The sequence below is a fragment of the Paroedura picta genome, chromosome 4 (assembly GCF_049243985.1).
Source record: "Paroedura picta isolate Pp20150507F chromosome 4, Ppicta_v3.0, whole genome shotgun sequence".
NCBI classification, from domain to species: domain Eukaryota; kingdom Metazoa; phylum Chordata; class Lepidosauria; order Squamata; family Gekkonidae; genus Paroedura; species Paroedura picta.
The window spans coordinates 67,933,415-67,957,646 of NC_135372.1; the positions used below are offsets into that span (position 1 = coordinate 67,933,415).

At 39.6% G+C, this 24,232-nt stretch overlaps 1 protein-coding gene across 6 annotated transcripts in view; it reads left to right on the top strand.

Moving 5' to 3' along the window:
- ZZZ3 (zinc finger ZZ-type containing 3) overlaps positions 1-24,232 on the top strand; it is a 65,902-nt gene that overhangs the window by 23,923 nt on the left and 17,747 nt on the right. For all 6 annotated transcript variants that reach the window (XM_077333282.1, XM_077333286.1, XM_077333287.1 and 3 more), the window contains 2 exons: positions 5,333-6,888; positions 23,017-23,155. In XM_077333282.1, coding sequence (XP_077189397.1) covers positions 5,384-6,888; positions 23,017-23,155 — 1,644 coding nt within the window. In that variant the 5' untranslated portion in view covers positions 5,333-5,383. The remainder of the gene's footprint in view (positions 1-5,332; positions 6,889-23,016; positions 23,156-24,232) is intronic.

Below are 24,232 nucleotides of genomic sequence, written 5' to 3' on the forward strand. Positions count from 1 at the left end.
CCATGCAGCATATGCTTCCCACTACTTCATCACTTTCTCAGGCTGCCTCAACAGCAAATGATCTATGATAGCTTGTGTACTACTTAATTTCCCCTCTGTCTTGCAGGGGTGCCGCTGGAGTTACTTACCAGGGCTGTTTTTGTCTTCCAGTCTGCCCCTGGTTGGGCCTCAGTACATGCAGCATCTTCAGCTGTGTAGTGGTTTGTTTGGGTGTGCCCCCAGTGATTTTAGAGCCCAGTCCTTGAATATTACCCTGAGCTGCAGAATTGCCAAGACCTTCCTTGGCTGTCTATCTGTTTCTGGGTTCAATTTAAGATGGTTCTTTATTGCCCTCAATCCTATTCATGTTGTGGATTCCCCACCTATTTGAAGGTCAGTATCTCCTGGTGTGAACTGATGCTGCAGGAAGACAAAAAGGGAACAAAAACAAAAAAACAGAAGGTTGAGCAAACTGAAAATTAGAATAAAGTATAAATATTGTCTATTTCCCATAAATAAATAACATGGAATCCTAACACTTGTATCCACATGTAACTTTAAAACAGTCATTTTTTTTAAAAAAAGAAGTTTTTCCATCAGTTTAGGTTTGTGCTTGAATGGTAATATAGGGCTTTCTCTGTGCATCTGAGGATCGAGAAATAATATAATAATTAAATGTTTAATCTAGTATAAAATCTACATCTTTATCTTTATTTTAAAGCTGTAATGCTTCATTTTCTCCATATGATTAACATGCTGCTGTTCTGGAAGATAGTCCTGGCTGTTCAGAGCTGATAATATTCTTGGGTGCTGGAGGCTGTTGGATAGTTTCTCAGCATTATTTTATCACACTGTCTGCTTTCCGTCTTTGGTCATTATTGTAGAACTAGACTAGATTTGATCAAGAGGGCTGTTAATACAGAGACACTAGGTTACTCAGGACACCTGGCAGTTTGATTTTCCTCCATGTAAGGGTCTCATGCAAAGTATTTGCTTTGAGCAAAATTGTTGTTTTTCCCATGGAGCAAGTCCTGTGCTTTACATGCTAGTGGTATTTAAATATCCAATATCTCCTGGTTCTGATGCTAAAGGAAATTTTACTTAGAATAATTAAATTTTATTGATGCTTTAATATGCTTATATCTTATTCCTAAATTGGACTGGATTGTCAGAACTTGGAATCTAGGCAAAATTGATATTTGGAAGGGAGATTGCTTAGCAGATGAAGGCAATTTCAATCCACTTCTGTTTCTAACATGCTTTGAAAGCCCCCTGCTGGGGTCACCATAAGTCAGCTATGTCTTGTCAACATTTTACATACTCACTGTTCTTTTGTGAAGGAACAGTTGCTTACAAACACAGAATTTAAGTCCCTATTTCACTTTTTCTCAGTCATTTTCTCTGTGGAAAGAACAAGATCACAGTGTAAATGGACTGGAATTGGGTATTATTTGGTTACCATTGGTCTGCTTTTACATAGATGTCAAATCGTGTTTGTGAGAGCAGATGATAGAGACATGTATGAACAGGCAGAGGGAACCAGATCCAGCAGTCTTTATCTGCTCCCTGCTCCTGATCTGAATATCATGTATTATAATTTTTGTATTGCATACCAGCACAAATATTGGTGTGCAGGTTGTCTGGGTCAGCCATCAATTTAGGTGAAATAGCCACTTAAAGTGCCTGATTTCCAGACCATCTGTCAGAGGTCTAGAATGCTCATAGTGGATTGTAGTCATCTGCACTGAATAACAGGCTCCAGATATTTTTTTTATCCTAGTTACTATGTCTAGAATGCTTACAGGTAGATGTATACAGTTTTCAGCTTATTGATCGGCCAGAGGCCATTCCAATCAAATGTAAAATGCACACAATCAAGATTTGAAGATAAAACACATGGAATCATGAGGAAAGAGGTGTAAACATTATCGAATACATTCCTATGTGATATAACATAAATACTGTATAGCAAATCATAATCGCTAAATCTCCAACCTAATCATGCTGTTCGGATCTTATCTTTTTTATAGTGAGGGCAAACAATGCAACTCTGCTGTGACATAGGTATCATTGTCTGATAATAGAAAAATCAGACTTTCAATTTTGGAAAGACCTGAGGTAGTAGGAAGTATTCTTTCAATATACTTGCCTCTTGGTTCACCATAAAGGGAGGAATCCATTACATAATGCACAAGGTCCTCAATCACTCCTCTTATCACATATACGTGCATTCAGATAAGGGGGTAGATGGCAGAACCAACCGCTGGTAAAGACTGAAATCTTAGATGAGCAAAGGCCATTCTCAGTTAGGGATGGCAGGCTCTCCAAATATAGGGATCTACAATGAGTTCTCTTGAAATATTTGAATAGATGGACAGCTCTAGAATGCACAGTTATATCACCATCTAGTGCAGCATCCATCTGGTAGAATCATTTCCGGAGCTCCTTCACTGAGCTTCCAAATCTCATCAGGTCATCTGGGGATACATATTGTGAAGCAATGCTGTTTATGTGTGCTAAGTTTCATCACTATCAGAGGTTAACTTTAGGATCTGGCAGCTGAGGGAATCAGAGCTTATCAGAGAGATATCACTTAAGTTTTAATCACTGAATTGATCAACTCTGTTGAATCCAGATCAATATGAAAAACACAAAGACAAAACCATCTTAAGAATTGACTAATCTTTCAATCTAAATTGGATTCTGCCTTCTGCTATGTTGTTCTATCTAAAATAAAAAAACGGGAGCTCTGTTGTTCTTTCTAAAATAAAAAAAAACAAAGAAAGACAGGTTAGGCACTTCAGATGATCACATAGCATAGGAACCTCCCCTTTCTGGGAATCAGTTGTTTGTTGCCTATTAAATTCATACAACTGCAAGGCTGCGGCATTAACATTGTTATTTGACATTAAGTTGATATTGCCTCATCCATTACAGTCTTTGGTTGAGGAGTCCTAATCCTGTGATTGTGTAGTGATCTGATCCTACCTTGGATGGGGACACTAAGTTGTAACATCCCATTAGTCAGGATGCCTTACAGTGAGAATGGAACATTACTATATGTGTTCCTCATCCTCAGATGCTGAGAGTGCTTTGTAATGTCCTCAGGAGAGGAAAACTTTTTTTCTTGAGATTGGAATCATACATACTGAATTTATGATAATGTCTCCTTGCATTCATTTCTAAGCTATAACCTTTGACATCTGTCTATCTAGAGCTGCATATGCATAGTTCTTCCTTTAAATCTTCTAGCTTCTTCGAAATTACTGTCAGAAGTCTCAGTCACAGGAGATGAGTTCTGCCTCCCAAACTGGGATGAAGAATTACCAGTTAGGAAATTCTTATTGCTTCCCAGTAGAAGGAACACTTTCAATAAGTCCAAACTTCTGTTCGTGCATGTGTTAGTTCTTATGAGATTGATGATAATGTCTGCAGGGAGGTAGTCAGTACACGTCTGAACTAGCGCTATTTAAAATATGGATGAGTGGACCTTGAATGAAGATGTTTGGGTAAATTTAAAGTACTTTATTGTTTTCAGTGTTTTGACTAACAGCTTTAATGCTGATTTTGATTTGATCATCCATGATCCACCCAAAATTCACTAGGATGGTTCCCCTCTGGTTGAAGGTACATACAAAAGAGAACCAACTAGCATAGAAGATTTTCATTGCAAGATTTATTATAGTGGGTGCAATGTGTCATGATTGGGACCATTGCTGCTTCTGTACAGTGATGATTATTTATGTAGCCCTTATAATTGCTCTCTCTCTCTCTCTCTCTCTCTCTCTCTCTCTCTCTCTCTCTCTCTCTCTCTCTCTCTCTCTCTCTCTCTCTCTCTGCCAGAAGGCTTTTTTCCAGAATTTAAAATAAGACTAGTAATAGCTATATTCTTGAAGTGTTGGTTATAACACCCTGTTGCAACAATATACTAGGCCCTAGCTTTATTTTTTTGTTTCGTCACCAGGCCCTTTGTTATATTTGGGGTTATAAGGAGAAATATGCAGTTGGAACCTTTCCAAAAAGGGCTAGAAACTGAACCTTTTTTTATTTTGCGCTAGTCCTTCCTGTAATTATATGGAAATGGGTACAATATCTGATGAGGTTCTTTCTAATTGAGGCTCCCATACTGGAGAAGGATGTATGTTGCCTGTAAACATCTTTTACAAAAGGCAAATGTCTTGCAGCTTTAGGAGATCCCTGAGTACTTGGTTAAGAGATTCCAAGTGGAAAAAGGGAGGTGGAAATATCCTTCAGGATACTTTCAGCATTCAGACAGGCAAGAGGGATGCTATAGCAGGGTTTAAAAAAACTGATGCTAAATATGAACGAGCTATGGCTATATGATCTTTGACACAATTTATTTGTATATTTTTGTTGCTCTCATTTTATCAAATAGTTGGGCACTTTCCATTGGTGATTCTAGACCCTTTAAAGTATTGATGGGTACTCACCTGAGTTGTTGGAAGTGAAGTTTTGGTTGCTTGATGGTTTCGCCTTCTCTCAATGCTCCTACACCTTTGCCCCCACATGACAGTCTGTATCCAGCACTGTAGTTAGACTGGGGGATCAATGGAAATGCTCCCCCCAGTTATTTATTTATTTATTTTATATTTAAATTTATATCCCACCACTCATGGTAACTGGCTCATGGTGGGTAACAAATGATAAAACCCCATAACAAAATTCCATTAAAATACCAATAAAATATTCCAAAACAATTACTTAAGAACACATGGTGGTAAAAATCTTAATTACATGAGCAGAAGTGCCTTCCACTCCTGCTAGGGTTCCGCCCAACATTATGTCAACTTTTATTACTTTCACTGTAGGAGATGACAATCTGTATGTTGTATGCTAATAGTGCTGGGAAAAAGTTACATGAATCTTGCCTTAAAGTCCATGGAGAACTTACCAACATGTCTGCCTTTGGCAAAACCCTGATTTAGGTATAGCTGTTAGATAGATGTAAGGATTTAAATTTTGAATTATAAATTGTTTTAGAAGTTTCATAGGAACTTTGTAGCATCATTTAATGCATTGGAAGTCCAGGTGGCCTTGTTTTACTTCATTAAAGCTTATGTACAGTTATAAAAATGTTATGTCTCTGCTTAGCTGTGTTTTAATTTCATTGTACAAAAATTTTCATTTAAGAGTAGTTCATTTTTTGGTAAACAGTGTTTATAGTGATGCATTTAGCATTGTCAGAGTACATTAAAATATTGATTATTATCCTGATATTAGAATAAGATAGCCACAATAATAGTAATCCCCATTAAATAGTACAATATAAATGATAGCCTGATTTCTGCTATAGATTATGCTTTTTCTCATTGTCTTGTTTATTTCTTTGAAGGTTTCCGAATGAGTGGATCATGAGGAACATACTTTAGGGATTTGCCATAGTATGGCTGCTTCTCGATCTACTCGTGTCACAAGATCAACAGTGGGGTTAAATGGTTTGGATGAAAATTTTTGTGGCAGAACTTTAAGAAATCGTAGCATCGCACACCCAGACGAAGTCTCTTCTCTTCCACAAGTACGATCTAGATCTCCAAAGAAGAAACCAGAATCTCTGCAGACACAGAAGGGAAGTAACAGTGGACGAACAAATGATATAAAGCAGCAAAGTTCTAGGGAGTTATGGGTAAGCCCTAGAAAGAGAGGACTGTCTACTTCGGAAAAGGATAGTGTTGACCGTCAGATTGTGGAGAACTGCGAGAAGAAGCAAGTGGAACCTGTCTCACCAGTTTTAAAGCGAGTTAAGCGCTGTCTACGCTCAGAGGCACAAAATAGTTCAGAAGAAGTACTGCCCTCTAAAGCAGGAAAGGAACGATTGGAGCGCAAAAGCTCAATATCGGACAATGTTGCAGTCTCTCCAGGGACTAAACGAGCTTGTCGATATCTTATATTGGACAATAGTGATAAAAGGGAAATTAAAAAAGTAAACATTTGTACAGAAAGGTGTAACAGTTCAGTATCTGAAGAACTCGTAGGCTGTCAGACTGTCAATGGGGTTGATGGGAGAGACTCGGATGCCATCAAGTGTGACTGTCAGCCTGATGGGAATACTGTACAGCACAATGCTGGTTCCTGTTCATCCAAGGAAAACTCTGTAGCAGAAAATGGCAACTCATTGGCCCATCCTTCATTTTTTCCTAACAGAAGTAAGGAGGACAGTTTTGTAGACCACAGTGTGCCTTGCACAAACTCACAAGAACAGTTACAATTAGAGGACCACAAACAATTAAACAACTCTTTGCCTGAGGAACCTGCTAATCAGGCACATGAGTCAGGTACGGGTACAGGGTCCTTTTCTGAAATCCAGTCATCTTTATTAAGGGATTCTGAGGAGGAAGTAGATGTGGTGGGGGATAGTAGTGCCTCAAAGGAACAGTCTGCTGAAAATACCAACAAATTGGACAACTGTCTTGATAGTACAGCAGTCTCAGGTGAACCTGAACCAGCAGATTCTGTGTTGGACTGTGAGTCAACCCAAATTACATCAGCATCAGATCCTCAAGAACACAGATATACTCTGAGAACATCACCATGGAGGGTAGGCTCAGCCAAAGGTAGTCCTACTAAAAATAATTCTCCATGTAGAGAAAATGGACAGCTTGAAGAAATCAATCATAGTGGCCCTGGGAAAAATGTAGAACCAAGTATTACTAATTTCAATGGATCTACTATAAACACAGAAAATATTCAGAGTGAGAAAGAGAGAGTTTGTGACTCTGGGGACTGTGTAGATGAAAGACTAAGTAAACCACCTTCAGAGACTAGACTTGTTACTGGATCCTTACCATCTGCCAAAGAGAGTGCCAATCTTCATGCTGTAGAGGATGATGAGGAAGAGCCTGATGTGTATTTCTTTGAATCAGATCATGTGGCATTGAAACACAACAAAGAGTATGTGTAACTATGGTAACCATGGATTCTGCTTTTGTTTATTACTAAAACTCATAGTTTCTGCCCTAGTCTTATTTGAATAATGGGTTTGAATAATGGGATTCTATGCAGCAAGGCTTCTGTCATGTTTTATAATTAGAGCAGCATATAGTTTATAGCATATATTGAGAAATCTTCAGCTGTAAATTGTCTAAATCACTTAACAGCGTTTCATTTTGAAAAATAAATCATGGCTTGAATATTTTCAATTCAAGTTCTAGTACAGCTTTTGGGAAAGAATTTTTAAGTTAAGCAATATGAAAGTAAATGAAATGTATTCTTTCTACTACATAGTGGTACTAGTGTACATAGCAGAGTGTATAAACTGATTAGTGATTAGGGCAGTAATACCATATTGATGATGAACTGAGTCTATACATCTTTCATAGTAGTTATTTTGATCTTTGTTTCTAAATGTCTATGTTAGATGGATTTAATGTTCCTCTAATGCTGTCATATTTTGGTAGCCTTACTTGAACATAACAAATTATTATCTCATCAGCTGGCTTATATGTACATTTGTACAAGCAAAAAGCTTATTATTTTCACAGAAGCAAGCTGGAAAGCTTTGTGAATTGCAGGAACCTTGCATGTTTCCTCACAAAAGGCCCCTTACATATTATTTGTAGTGAATTCGTAGACATCTTGTCACTGGACTTCAGTGCACACTGAATAGCCAAAGTATTTAATAACAGGTAAAATTGCTTTATTGTGAATAAAAATAATCATAACAATTAATCTTTAAGGTAGATGTGATTTTTATACTCAGTTGAATCCTTTGTGCCACAGTGAACCAAAACTGCAGATGTTTTATATTGAGTGTATTACTGGCTCTGGGTCTTGACGACATATTGTAGAAATTATAGGGATGCCAGTCGCCAGGTGGAACCTGGGGTTCCCCTGGAATTACAGGTTATTTTCATATGGCTGATATCAGATCCCCTGAAGGAAATGGATGCTTGGGAGGGTGGACTCAATGGTATTGTTCCCCCAATGAAGTTCCTGTCCTTCCCAGCCTCCACCTCCAAATCTCCAGGAGTTTTCCAGTCTGGAGACTGTAACCCTCCCCTCCCTTAGTCCCCTGCTAGTGTATAGGGGAATCTTGCAACTATAAGAAATTAACCTGATGCAGTGACAGTAATCCACTACAGTTTAATTTTTCTCTCTGTTAAGCATTAATTTTTCTCTCTCTACAGTTTAATTTTTCTCTCTCTCTTGGAAGAGTTCCAAAAGATTAACAAGACATGCTAGCTTCTATGAAGTTAAGCTAGTTCTGGATAGAAGCAAGATCAGACCTTTTAAATACTTGGTGTATAGCAGTTTTGCAAGTCCACAAAATATTTATTTATTATTTAAACTTGTATATTGCCGTTTGCCAGGAGGTCTCACGACGGTTCACAATAAAACATTAAAATCACAATAAAACCCCATAAGTTCCCATTATATGATAGGCAGTAATAACAGTGATGGTGTTCTAATCCTATAACCCACACCTGTTCAGTCAGAGCTCATAATGTTGGCCAATGGATCTAAGAGATCCAAGATGGCCTCAACCATATGCCTGGCCGTATGCCGGGCTCTGCCTTGGCCTCAACCATATGCCTGGTGGAAGAGCTCCGTCTTGCAGGCCCTACGGAAAGCTGGTAATTCCGGCAGAGCCCTTAGCTCCTCCAGGAGCTCATTCCACCAGGTTGAGGCCAGGACGGAAAAGGCCCTGGCCCGGGTCGAGGCCAGGCGAACATCTTGGGGGCCTGGGACAACCAGTAGATTCATACTCGCAGAGCGAAGGGCCCTGCGGGGGACATAAGCAACCAAGCGGTCCCGCAGATAAGCAGGACCCAGGCCGCATATGGCCTTAAAGGTTAATACCAACACCTTAAACTTGACCCGGAAACATACTGGTAGCCAATGCAGGTGACTAAGTGCTGGCTAAATATGGGCCCTCCAAGATGTCCTAGTGAAGACCCTAGCCGCCGCATTTTGCACCAGCTGTAACTTCCGGATCAAAGTCAAGGGTAGGCCTCCGCAGAGCGAGTTACAGTAGTCTAGTCTGGAAGGGACCGTTGCATGGATCACAGTGGCTAGGTGTTCCAAGGACAAATAGGATGCTAGTAGCCGTGCCTGGCAAAGATGGAAAAAAGCCATCTGGGCTACTTTTGTGACCTGAGCTCCCAAGTTCCTGACCACTGGTGTAGATGTTAATTGTACACCATCCAGGCATGGGAGGCGCGCTTCCTGATCCTGTCCCCAAAAGTTTAAAACTCATATTTTTTTTACCAATTACTTATCCTCACAAAAATTACAGGTATCTTAATTTACCACCTAGCAATTTGGAATGAAAAACATTTTGATATTTCTCCTTTATTTTTATCATGTTTTCTACCCATGCTTAACTCTTCTTTGTCCTCTCTTTGTCCTGTTTTTGCAACATATATCAGCAAGGTTTTAAGTTCATGAGCACTGAAGTAGTTCAGATAAGGTTAGCAATGTCTTGTAATTTGGCCCATCCTCCAGCATTACTTTCATTTTTATGCAAGAGTTGTTTTAGTATACAGTGGCAATTAACAACTGGCATACATATGGTTATCATCTACATTTAGACCAAAATAAGGTTTTCTGGTACTTATATTATTTAGGCTAAAAAGTACATAAAATGTTAACGTTGGTTTAAAGACAAAACATTAAAAATATAATCAGGGTGGGTGTTTATAGCTCTGATAATCATGTTGAGCTATGTTTTTAGTTTACCTGAATTATTGAGAGGTTGTTGTTCCAAAATGCTTCTGTGTACTTTGAAAGGAGGAACCATATCTCTGTGATCAGTTCATGACATGTTCAGTTGAAGGATCTTTGAGTACAGGTGGTAGAGAAAGACATCTTCCTTTCAGAGAACATGGAGAATTTCTACCAATCAGCATAGACTGGGTATTGAACTAGATGGATCAATGCTCTGTGTTCATGTATGATGGAATCCAGTGATTGTGAAATTTGTAGTATCCACAGAAATGTAAGCTTTGTGAGGACATTTTAAAAAGTGATAGCAACTTTGAGGCTTTCTTATGAGGTAAATCTAAATTACCTCCACAACTACCACTGAATAAGAAGTTCTCTTAAATGTGTGACTAAATATTTTGTCTGCAAATGTCCATAGCCATAGTAACTCAATCAAGGTCATTTTCCCACTTGTTCTCAAAGGGTTTTATCTATGAAGTTGTTTTAGATAGAATGTTGGTCTCTTTGTTTATTCATGAGAGTTATTGAGGCATTTCAGTTACTCTGCTGCTCTGCAAAGTCTAGGCATTCCCTTACGCCCCTTGTGAAATTTCTGAAAACATTCCTATTCAGAGTAAGCAAGAATCCTTAATGCTCTTTTCCTATATATCTGTAGGATCCTTAATGCTGTTTTCTTATATATCTGTACAAGACTATATGTTAAGGAGCATCTTGATTCCATTTATGTTATTGTCATTTTCTAGTGAGAGTATGGAAATCTGTATGTATTGACATCAAGCATTTCCAAAACAGTGACCTAGATTACAGATACTCATTGGGTATGTGTTGATTAACATTTCAGGGTGAATTAAGCCAGTGGTATCAATGTAAACAGCTGTGTCAGCTACTCCTGTGATGAACACCAACTGTAAAAGAAAATATTTAGTGATTTAAATTTTACTCAGGGTTTACATCCTGTTATGCAGCAAAGTTTGATTTGATGTCTTATGTCAGCCTAAGGAGTCTTTCTCTAATGCAGTCGGTACCGGACCGTGGCTCCTCACCCTTCTCCCAGGCTGCTGCCTCAGGAGCTGCTCTGCCACTGGCTCTCCTTTGGTGCTCTCCAATGGCCGCCATAGCTGGGGTTCCCCCTCAGTGTGGCACTGTGCAGCTGCTGCTGGCAGCACCCCCCAGCAGGCGGCAGGAAGTCAGGGGTGTCGGCGGGAAAGCAAGTGGAGCAGGGGCTCAGGTAGTGACGGCGACGTCCCTCTGCAAAAGACTACCCCCCACCGGGCCTCAGTAAAATTGTTAAGCGTTGACCAGTCCCCAGTGATAAAAAGGTTGGGGACCACTGCTCTAATGGATATGGCACACATGCTGAAGGAGCAGACACTTCCATTGGAGGATATATTCAGACTTAGTGGAGTTACAGGATATAAACCACTAACAGTGCATCACATGCACAGCTGAGCTGAGCCCCCACTTTCCGGGAAAATGTTTCTGTACTTCCAACGCCCCCCCCCCAATATAAAGAAACTCAAATGCATGTACTAAAATCTCCTTTGTGTTCTTAAAGAAAATCTTCATTGGAATGAGGGATTGCTCATCCATGCTGATAATGGTGTGTTTTATGTAATCTCAACTGCAACTCTGCTGCCTTTGGAACCGAATTAGTAACTTATTTGACAGGTCTTCTATTTTAGCCACTCCAAAAGGATAGCTGTATGTATTTCCATTTCTACTTTTAGAACTATAATTTCCTGTCTTTGAATTAATGCCACAATGTTCAGCTGAAAGCCTTCCCAGTGGTGAAAAAGGAATTTTCTTGGAATAAGATAAGGATTTGTTAAACATAAAGAAGCCACAGTTGGAGTAACGTGCTTGAGCATAGTAATTTTCTTGCAGCTTGGAAAAGATAGCAATTGATCATTTCTTTTGAGATGCATGAGCAACTGCCTGGACTGGAGGTAGAGCCATGGGCACTTTCTCAGATGGAGACTTAAAACATTGCTTGAGCTATGCCACAATTACAGTATTCTGGTCCACAGAGGCAGTTAACAATTTGGATTTCTCAGTGTTGTGAAGATATAAGGATTTGAGTGAAGATAATTTTATAAATATTTACTTAGAAATGAAAACAGTGTTCCATAAGAACTAAATTGTTAGCTATATTAGTCTGTTGTAACAAAATTATAAATAAAGGTCAAAACTTGTCCCAATAAATTTTGGAATACATGTGCCCCACACGTTGCATGACAGGGCATGCCACAGTCTGTATTTGTAGCCGGCCCCATGAGGAAGATCCTGTATGGAAATGATCCAAAGATGAAGAAATCCTCAATTGGTTGCCTTTTAAAGCTGCAGTTGACAGTGCTGAAATGCTGCTGCCTAGACGGACTGCTTTTCAAAATAGGATCTGCGAGCCCATGCCCATTGATTTAAAGAATCTATTAAAACTGTATCTGTTAAAACATACAATGACATATATGGAGATTTAACCCTGCTTATATGCCTTTCAGTAAAGTATCAGTTGCTGGGGCATATCTATTTGTAGCAGTGCTCAGTGGAATGTCTTTCTATTCATTCTATTTGGAAGCTTTGTGGAAGGAGTCTGGTAGCTGGTACACCCAAGATGTACTAAGACTAGTTATGAACTAGTTTTCAGAAAGCTTGTTTAGTCTTGTGCTTCATTTATTAGATAAATGACTGTTTTGATTCAGTTTAAGGGATCCTCATTGACCTCCAGAAATTTTGAGCCGCTTGCTAGATATAGATACAAAGGTAATGTTGCTTCTAAACATACATTTATAAAAAGTTCATATTTGATTATGTTAGGTGATGTGAAAATATATTGTAACCATTTCCCATTAGTGCTGCTTGATAGTTTCCTAGTTCAGATTTAGATGTGTCTGGCTGTGTAACAGATTTCTTTTGAGAAATGTGTGTAAAAAAGTGTGAATGACTCACCTGCTGCCCAAGTCAACTGAGGTGAATGTACAGCTTTTTTGTATTTCTTCCTTGCCTCCTTAGATACCTTATCAGAAATATCACCAGAGGATACAGTCTTCCTTCTGTGTCCTATCTGCATGTATAGCCACCTACAAAACAAAACGTAATTAAACGTTCTTGTGATGACACTATACAAATGATAGTACTCTAGAATCCTCTTAAGAAAACTCTATTTCTATCTAGTGGGGAGAGGTTAAAAACAATATTAATTACTGATCTTAAAACTTCACCTAAAGGTAAGATTAGCAAGGATGATGAGATCAAGGAAAACCAGGGTGGTTGTATAATTGGAGTATCTAATTAGGAACAGGGAGACATAAACGCCACTCAGCCTTGAAGCTCACTGGAGGCCCTTGAGCTGGACAAGCTTTCTGTAAGTACCTCACAAAGTTGCTGTGAGGATAAAATGGTAAAATTATGTTTATCCTTCTCAGTTCCTTGGAGAAAGTGCAGGGTGAACATGCAATAAAGAGTACCTTCTATCAGCTGCGTTTGGTTTGTCAGAGCTGTTCAAACTAATCAATTTCTGTTAAACTTATGGCTGGTTTGTTGTAATGATGGGTTGCTTTTGAAGACAACCCAAAATATGCAACTGGTTCCAGCACGCCAATTATTGACATGGAATAGATGACAGCGAGGATTCGCCATTCTAAAACAACTACATTGGCTCCCTGATTGTTTTAGAGTTCAATTTAAGATGCTAATGATTGGCATTAACAAGAACTGATGCCTTTTTTATTGTAGCTCCTGCTCTCAGGCTTCTTCAGGAAATGTTGCTAGGGGATATCATCTCTTTAAATGTTTACAAGACCATTTTATTTGCCACAACTTTTAATGGAGTATAGACTGCAGCTATTTTTAGGCATGAGGATTATTTGTGTTTTATTTTATTCTCCGTGTTTTAAAGTGTGATATGTAACACACCCAGCCATGAGGGAATGTGAAATATAAATATTTTAATACATAAAATAGACTATAATGTATACAATTATTTAATATATAAAAGTATAGAAACCACAATATAAAATTGTCATTGTAAACAACAAAAAGGGGTGACAATTTGGAGAATATTTTAAAACTCAGTATATTTTCAGTGAGTTTCCCCTAATTATTGTGTCTACTTTCAGTATAGTGTACCTGAGGATTTTATTACAGACTAGGGGCAAAGCCCGTTGTCTCCAAGAATACAACGGGCGCTAGAGCTTGGCAGTGGGAAGATGAAGGGGAGGAGTTGTCCAGTCTGTAAGGGCATGGGGTTGTCATGTGTGTTGTGTGGGAGGTTGTGGTGGCATAGTGGCAAATGAGGCCATGGGTGTGGAGATATGGGTTAGAGAACTGACCTTTGGGAATTGTGGCATAGTGGTTACAGATGAGCTTTCCAGAGCCATGTCCTCAGATATGTGAAGGGAAAATCAGACTGGAGACTGTTCTTAGGGGAAGATTACATGGCAACCAATTCCCCCCAGTTCTGCGTCATTTCCCTTCTTGTGTGAATTAGGCCACATTCACCGAAATGCCCCTCTGCCCTAATACACATAGGGTAGTCACAGTACACAGGTATCCACCCTGTTCCTTCTGTCTCCCATATTTTCACTGTTGGTAAAATGTTATGTGCCCACATGCTTCTTTCATGGTTTCTCCTTAGAAGAACGGATTTTTGTACCCTATTGCTTACTACCCAAAGGAGTCTCAAAGCGGTTTACAAACACCTTTTCCATTCGTCTCTCCACTATAGTCAACCTGTGAGGTATGTAGGGTTGTGAGAGATCTGAGAGAACTGGGAATGGGCCGCAGTGACCCAGCAGGCCTCAGGTGTCTCAAAGCATTTTCCAATCATCTTCCCCTTCTCTCCCCATAACAGAATCCCCATGAGGGAGGTGGGGTAGAGAGCCTCACAGGGAAGCTGGCAACCCTAAGAGGAAGACTGTCTGTGCACAGCAGTCTTGACCTTAGTAAGGTTTTTAATACTGTTTTTTTATTAGCCAGGCCAAGGTTATTTGCCAGTTACTATTTCAGTGAAGATGTGTCTCCAGACATTTACTTGTTCTCTATTTAGTTTCAGGCTGTAAATATTTATTTAGATCTTCCTGCACTTTCCAGACTCACAGGACTGATGCTGGTCTGCCTGTCTGTGCCCCAGAATACAAACAGTTGCTGATAAGGGCTGGCCATAATCCATAGGCCAGGAGGGACACTCCTGCACCACTCCCTACCAACTGCAGGCAAAAACGGCTCATTTGAAGGCTGGACTCTGAGGCATTGTACGATTTTGAAGTCCCACCTCCAAACCTCCAGGAATATTTCCAACCCAGGGGTAGCCAACCTACAGGTGTGGCCTGGAGAGCTCCTTGAATTACAGCTCACCTGCAGAGTATAAAGATCAGCTCCCCAGGCAGAAAGGGCTACTTTGGACAGGGTTGTGGTAGAGAAGAAACATTTAAGGCTTCCCACACAGGTTGTTGTTGAATTGAAAGACTTGAGGCCTACTGCACAGGGTTGTTGTGCAGATGAAACAGGAGACAAAAGAGCCAGCTTCCTCTGCAGAATAACGCTGTGCAGTGGCCTCAAATCTGCAGAGAGTTGCAAAGAAGAAAGACACATGGCTTGGCTGTGTCTAACCCCCGGCCAGAACAGTTTTTTAAGTGAGAAGGGGCTTTTCTGTGGCCTCCCTGTCAGGCAACTGTTTGGCAGAAGGGGAAAGTCCCCCCCCTCAAAAGGAAGCCCCTCAGGCTCCCCTGTGTTACTCTTGGAAAGGCCTCCTCCCCTCAGTCAGGGCCTGTCAGAGGCTCCTTTGCAGCAGGCCTGAAGGGGGGAGGGGGAGCACTCTGCAGCCTCCTGCCAGCTCTGTCAGGGTTCTGAGGCCATTTGCAGTTGGACATGACAGTCAGGACAGCCTTGGGGTGAAAAGGGCTGGCACAGCCTGTCCAAGCCTCTGTTCTCATCCCCCTTGGCAGCTCTACTGACCTCCTCTCCCTTTGGTGGTCAGGAGCAGACTGGCAGCCAGATTGGGCTGGGTGAATGGAATTTTGGTCTGTCCTGGTGAGGGGTCAATAGGAAGGCACTTTGCACGCCTCCCCATTGGCTGCTTGGCCCTGGATGGACACTCGGAGGGCCCAATCAGGAGCCGCTTCGCGGCTCCTGATTGGGCCCTCTGAGTTTTTATCCTGGACAGGGCCCGCCCTAACTCCTCCCCAGGTGGCCTTACTCTTTTATTTAATAGGACCCTGTCCTATTTAAAGATTATTCAAGAATAAGTCCATTTAGTAAACAAGAATCCACATTCCTTAGTCTTCATTGGCTATAGTTGCTGTTATTGTTTTAATATTTCCCACAATAGTGATTATTCTTAATTTATATGAACTTTTCTTTTTAATAAATAAATGTTACACAAAGACAGGAATTTTTTTTGATTAACATATATCCTCAGACTTGACATTCTTTTACATACCAGTTAGCATTTTTAGATGAATCCTAGAATGCTTTAATTGTTTTGGCTATGTGGATGATTCCAGGGCAAGCATCTACATGCCCAGAGAATGAGGTAACTGGTCTGGTACAAGACAGTCTTCCTGCTGAGGATGCAACCCAGAGTTTATTTGCTAGGGAGGTATGAACTGGCAGAGAAATTGAGTTCCAGGTCTTCACAGCTTTTAGTGAGATTCCATGGGCATATCAGGGACTGTTGATTGGTGTAGTTGCAGAATGGCAAGGGAGCCACTAAATTCCACTCCTGAACAGGCGCAGAGGACAGTTTAATAATGCTGTAAACTATGTTGCATTCAAGACACACTAAGGAGGGAAGAAGTTCAGCTTTTCTGTAGGAGGCAACTAAAAAAACTGAGAAATAATTAACCATGGGACATTGGACAAAAGCAGCATAGTTTTGGAAATTGTTTCCCCCCCCCTTCTTTTATGAAGCCTGACCTCATTTTAGAGGGGTTCATTGGACTGAAACAGCTTTTTTGAAACTTCCAAGGAATCCTACTGAAATAGCAGAACTGTGCCATAGTGAGTGTGTGATTATGTTGTAAGTGATGCTGTTTAATTACTTCAAGTTCACATATTCTCAGGACATATTATATCAGGATCCTGGAACATAAGCAACAATATCTTGGGTTCAACTCAACTTCATATATGTCATCATATGTTAACAGTGTCCTTTCTATATTGGAGAAACATGACAATCCCAGTGTAAAAGAATAACTGGATACAAATCTGACATTACAAATCATAATGTTCAGAAATCAGTGGGGTAACATGTTATTTCTAGAACATTCTGTGCTGATCTTAAAAGTTCCTGTTCTCTTTCAGAAGAGCTTCACAGAAAGGATCCAGCATGAAAGTGTTGAATTAAACACATTTAAGACAATGCACTGTTCCAAGGCTTAATAGAGACCTTGGATCCCTAACTCACTATATATCTGCTAACATATTGCATATCCTACCTTTACAAATGCTAAATCTGTTACACTCTCTCATCTCCATTAGACCTGATGTGCATTTGCCTTTGTTTTTTTTAGAAGTCTCTCAACTATCATGAACAGATGACTTTTTTAATTGAATTTTATTTTATAGTAGCCTCTCTTTATAATACCCCTGCTGTATATAAAATCAGGACTATTTGTTGTACACTGAAAAAGAGAACTCTGGCTGATGGAAGCTCATGCTGTACTCAATTTTGATAGTCTTTAAGTTGCTAATTACTGTGTGATTAATTACTGTGTGATTTTTTTGTTGTTGCAACAGACTAACTGTTACCTATTTGCAGTCTTTATACCATATGATACTAATGGAGTGTAGTCACTCCATAATGGTCAAGCTTTGATGCCACATTCAAATTTCTACAATCTTTGAACGTTATGAAACATACAAATTATTTTTTATTAATTGGTATTCATTTAGAAGTGTCTAGATTGATTCTAGGCATGTATGTAAAATCACTTAAGTGCATGAGTTATTTAAAAGCAATTTTGCCAGATGGCTCAGGATAGATTCTGTAAATTTTTGTCACACAAATTATTTTGATGTGCAGTAGAATAATTACCTAGTTGCTTTATAAAAATAGGTATGTGCATTTTTCTGGAAGAGAGATAAATATAAATTATCATTATACTGAAGTAAATGGTTACCAAATATTTGTGATAGCTTTCAAGATCTCGTTAAGATTATGAAATGTTTAAAGGTAAAAACTTACAATATGTTATGTCATGGTGATATTACCAGACCACAGAAAGAGAGCATACAGTCATCATAATGTGATTTCATGAAATTATTGGGCATGATACAGAGAACTACAAGTGGAGGTCTGCCTTTGGAATTCTTTTTCCGGAATCTTGTGTAATGTTGTCCACTGTGCCTTAAAAGTTATTCTTAAAGGTTGGATGACTGTCCGAAAATATGGAATGCGATATGGATATCTACAGTAATCTCAGATTTCTTGGTGATTGTGTGTTATCTAGAAATGGATCGAGCCTTTTCAACTGAACTTGTAACTCCCATGATGAATCCAAGTGCAGCCCTACATTTTTCTTTTCAAGATTTAGAATCCTGCTTAACAACAATGCTTGATATTTTTGTCAGCAAAATGGAACTGTTGTTGCTGTGTTAGACTAGGCATATAGCTTTCTTTGTCTGCTTTTTACCAGATAGGCATAAGCTGTTTGACATGCTGGTGGCCTGGCAGTTGCTGCCATCACTTCACAGGTGGATTGCCTGAAAATTCCAGTTTGGTTCCAGGTGTCCCCCAAACCAAACTCAAAATGCTCCAAACCAACCAGTTTGGAACAGCCTTTCTCCTGGCTGCAGGGAGAAGCGAAACTGACCAGTGAAATGGCTCGCAACCATTTCAGCCTAACAGTGAGGCAGGTATGCCCATCAGCTCTTAGGCTAAAATAGCTGGCAGCCATTTCAACAGCCTGTTTTGCTTTCCCCCATTTGGAACCTAACAGCGAGGCAGATGTACCTGGCATCTGTCAGACTGAGATGGCTGGTAGCCATTTCATCAGTCAGTTTTGCTTCTCTCACTTCAAACTAATCAGTTCAGTGGCTCACAGCCATTTTATGGGCCAGTTGCTGACCCTTTCTGCTCAACTGTTAGGTTTAAATAGCCTGAACAGCAAACAGAAGAAAAGTCCAGTAAATGTTTGAGGAAGGTGGCTTACTTGAACATGTGTCAGGGGCTCTGAACCAGACAAAGTTCATGCCAAAATGTGGCTCATAAATCAGTTTGTGCCCATCTCTGTTCGCCATTACTGGGCAACCCATTCATTTGTCAGTGAATTTCTCACAAATTAGATTATTTATTTATTTTTAGTTTATTTATTTGATTTCTATACCACCCTTCCATATGGTTCAGGGCACTTTACATACAACATGGGGTATAAAAGGTAAAGGTATCCCCTGTGCAAGCACCGAGTCATGTCTGAACCCTTGGGGTGACGCCCTCTAGCGTTTTCATGGCAGACTCAATATGTGGTGGTTTGCCAGTGCCTTCCACAACATGGGGTATACATGGAACAAATTAATATATAACATAAATAAATACAACAACAACAATAATGTAAATAACACAATTAGAAATAACATTACTCCTTAAACAGTTTTTAGTTGAAACAACACTGATTCATAAGTATCCTGAGAGGTTCTTAATATTTTTTATTCTTTATCAATTAGCAGCAAAATATTTTTTTCCTGTAAATATATAATCCTTGTTGAGTTTGTATTATGCATCTATGAAATTTTAATACATTCTCATTAAAATCTGTTAGTTGGATAAAACAAACTTAGCAAGGGGTATACATATCTAAATATCTTTGTTGCTTCATTATCAGTGTGGTCTGCATAGGAGTGTCATGTTCCCATTAGGTATAAAAGCCTACTGCCTTTTGCATGTGAATGTGAATACATGGCTTGTCTTGTGAAGCTTTTTCAGAAAAACAATGATCATCCTGGAGATAGTGGTCTTTACAAAAGCACTTGCTGTAGCTAAACAAAAGTCATGTATTTTTAAGAAATTCTGTTGTGGAGAGTTTCCCCACATACGGCCCATCTGCCAGTCTCTCACCTTCTATCTGCCTCCCCTCATTTTTCTGCCTCCCCTTCAGGTTGTGTCATTCTCAGTTTGCCTGTATTAATACTATTTTCATATTATTAGATTATATTTATTTCAGAATTAAAAAGAAATTCTTTTGTAAAGCTTTCCAAAGAAATTAATTAACTTAGTAATTGTTCAGATGGGGCTAGCATTGCCAGATCCTTCCTCAATGGAAATGGGAGTCCCCTACTGCCAGGTTTCTTCTCCCTGCTGTCGATCAGCTAGTTGCTGGTGGGGGGAACTTACCCCCCAAAAGAGGGAGATACATGTGCAGTGACATGTCTACATCACTATGCATGTGATCCAGGAGTGACACCATCACATCCAGGACATTGGGTGGCACAATGGTATTTGGGCAAAAACTATGGTAGAAGCCATAGAAGGTTTTTTCCAAATACCAGAGTTTTGCCCTAATGTCCTGGATGTCACTTCCAGGTCACATGAGTAATAACCTGGACACATCATTGGATGTTGAATAGGCCTCCCTGCTCCTGCTAAATCACCTACCATCCTATGCTGATTGCCAGGAAAGACCTGGCAACTTTGTTGGGGCATATGGGTTATTCTTTAACTTCTGTCTAATGAGGCAGTGAATTTATGTTCAAAATGTGGACTACTGATACTATTCAGGAAGGACCGCTTCCTTTTATTAGCCTTCTTTGTGTTATCCTTTCCCTCCTTTATTTGTTGATGTGATAAGTATGGAAGGGAATATTATTGAGAAGAACTACAACTCCTAATCTATTTGCATATCTACAACTTATCTATTTTTAAAATATGGATCCTTTTCTTTTTTGCACATGCTTAAATAAGCCTTGGTTTTGTCCTACTCTGAAAAAAGGGGGAGCGAAATCGAGAGGCAAAAAAAGTACAAGAAATGATAAACTAAAGCTAATGTTTGTATAATAGGCTTGTGGGAGACACAGGTTATCCAAGAGGAAACATGGGCTTCACCTGACATGTATCCAGCTCAATTCTGTGTATGTGTAGACTAGAAACAAGCATATCCTCCATTTGATCCATGCAGAACTGATCTTTCTTTTCTATCCCCCCTTTCCTTTGCTTTATGCAGGGGAAAACTATAATTAAATGTGGTTGGTTAGAAATGTACAGTTGGGTTTTAAACTTAAAAAAAAAGAAGAACTTTTAGTATAAATATATTTCAACACAAATGGCAAACACTGGGGCAAGCTAGATGTAAAGTATAATGAAGCTTCAGCTACAGGTGTGTATTCGAACTCACCCACACCAAAAATATACTCCAAAGTACCTTATTGGTATTTATCAGGTATATTTCAGCATTCCAAATATATCCATGTTTTTGGGGGAAACTGAGGGGGGAGATCCAGATATTTTTTAGATATTACTGGGTAGCTCCAAAAACAAGAGAGAGGTGGGAGCTCCCGTCTCTCTACTGTTTGTCAGGTTTCTACTGTAGTTCCCACATCCGGCCCAATCTCCACCAACTCCAGTGGTTGCCAGTTGAATTCTGGATCAGGCTAAAGGTTCTGGTAATTACCTTTAAGGCCATATGTGGTCAGGGCCCAGTGTATCTGAAGGACCACCTCCTTACCTATGCCCCTCAAAGAGCTCTGTGCTCTGCCACCACCAACTGGCTAATGATCCCTGGCCCTAAAGAAGCCTGTCTGGCCTCAACCAGGGCCAGAGCCTTCTCTGTCCTGGCCCCCACCTGGTGGAATGAGTTCCCGGAGGAGATCAGGGCCCTGACGGAGCTAAAACAGTTCCGCAGGGCCTGCAAAAGAGAGCTCTTCCACCAGGCGTTTGATTGAGACTCAGCGTAACCAACATCTGCAGGGCCCCTGCTCCCCTTCCTCCCAGAATCCGTCAATGCGTTCTGCTTCTGGACCTGTTGCACTGTTACAATTATCAGTTAATAGTATTGATGTTATGGTTATATGTTATGGATTGTATCTTGTATCATTTGCTACATTTTATGTAAACCTCCCTGAGCCTCCAGGGAGGGTGGTATATGAATGTAATAAATAAATAAATAAAAATAAAGGCTACAGAAGAAACCCTGAGAATCAGCTGTGTCAATGGGGAGCAGAGGGTTCCTGCTGGCTCAGCTCGGGGCTGGCCTCTCATGCATCCAGGTTTAAACTGGGCTGCAGGAGAAGTCAAGATTAGCTTGTCCAGCAGCGAGCTTCCAGCCAACACATCTTTGCTGGCTTCTCCTGCAGCCCAATTTAGGCAGGGCTACAGGGAAATGCAGCCCAAGCAGGATCTGCTGTGCTGCAGAGACCTGACAGTTCCCCACTAGCACAGCTTTGCATTGGTGGTCTCTCTCTTTTTAACCAGTATTTTTCTTTTTTGGTTTATTGGTTTTAAAAAAAAATTCTGGCTTTCTGAAAAATCCTGGGTATTCTGATTTTTTTTTCCAGGTCCAGTATAGCCAAATTGAAAAACTTGGTAGAAAACCTTCTGATCACCCCTAACCTTAACTACTGCTTTTGTGTAAAGCAACCTGAAGTGGATCAGGTTACTTAACAATTTTCTTGCGGGCTGTTGTTATACACAAAATCACATACATATACTTGTTTTGGTTCTTTGCAAATATATTTCTGAAATGTTATGTGTATGAGCAGTTTTGAGCAAAATAATAAGCAGATAAAGGGTTGAGCATCACTCCTTGAATTGTTCATCTAGTCAGAAATCACAGCCTTCTGATACTACATCTTAATAACAAAATATTGGGTCTTTGGTTTACATATTTGCTTATAATGCATAGTTCATTGCCTTAGCCATTTGAAAAGGCCAAAATATTGCCAATAGTGACTGACTCAATGATAATATAGTACCAGTGATTTTTGCCAAAAGCATACGTGGAACACCATGTAATAGCATAGCTACAAATTTCAGTTAATCTGCCTGCTTAAGAAGTATATATGAGTACCTCAGTTGCTTTTTTTCCTTTGCTAGGTGTCAGTGATATCGGTCCAGTGTGGTGGATGCATTGTATATTGTGGCAGGTAGTTAGAAACATATTCAGCAACATGAGAAACTAATAGTATGACTTCTTATTTAATTATCTTTCTAATACATGGGGAATGCTACAAGTTAAAATGAAAGAAGCTTCTGACACACATTCTGTTGACTTTCTTAAATATACCCATTCTTGTGCCAATTACATATTTTGCTTGACTTTATCGGATAAGTGTGCTGGGTATTCTATGAGCTGGTGCTGAGGGGTTTTTTCCTTTTGTGGTTATTGTGAATAGAAATCTGTAGTGAGTTGTTTCCCTTTGTCTCTGTAGTTATCAGAGACTGTTACAGACGATTGCGGTACTCGAGGCTCAGCGTACTCAAGCAGTTCAAGATCTTGAGAGTTTAGGGAGACACCAGAGAGAAGCACTGAAAGATCCCATTGGATTTGTGGAAAAACTCCAAAAGAAGGTATTGCAAGAGGAATTATTAAGCAGTCATGAGAGATGTTTAATAACTAGTAATTCATCTCCTGCAGAAAAGTATCTATAGATAGTAGAACTAGGGTAGAGAGTAGTATCTAGTCTCTAATATCCAGATCTCTAGGGCTTCTTGAATCTGAGGTCATGTCCCCAGCATCACAAATATACAGTTTATTCAAAGCTGTGCATTAACATTATGTTAAATGGCTTTGTTAGATAAGTAGTAGTATGGAAAGTTTCAGGGCCTTGTTTTGCTTAATCTTTCCCCTCAACTTACAGTTTGGAGCTGATTTTCCAGACACCATCCTGAATCTTTTCTGATCAGCAGCAGCAATTGTAGAAGCTGCTTCTACTGCCAGATTAACCAAAATGTGGGATGATTTCCTAGACCCAGACCCACTGCTGATTTCCTCAGCATCTTCAGTGATTGGTGTGAGCTCACGCTGTTCTCAGAAGTTATTGATGGATGACTGAAGAGTAGAAGAGGCCATTCATCAGGCTTAACATTACTTCTTCAGTTGCTAGGTTCCTGCAGACTAGGCAGTTAATGCATCTGTGTTTATTCATATATAATCAGATTCCTTAAATATTAGTTCCGGTTTATATAGATTGCTAGACTGTAGCACTGAAATAGTGTGATAAAGGAGCAGTCTGAATAGGCATTTTCCTTACAGAGGGCCATTCGTACACTGAAAGAATGTTTGGAAAGTGGGTAGTATCACGTTCCTTTACCATACTATTTTAGTACTTCCCATAGCTGAATGTTTGAACTGGGACTCAGTAACTCATACTGTATACAATAAGGGATTGTATTCTCTGAATGTATACAAATATGTTAAATATTGTAGCACTGAGAACTGGTAATTGACTGCATCAGCCAACCTTTGGAAAGCAATAATGTCAATTTCAAAGCAGTCCACAGATTTTTTTTAAATTTATTGCGATATCAGATAAATTTAGGGAGATTGTTGGTAACTATAAATGAATGACTATTATAAGGTCATCAAATGAATATGTTAGAAAAATATCCACATATATTTAATTTCCTCAGCTGAAGAAGTTCTTC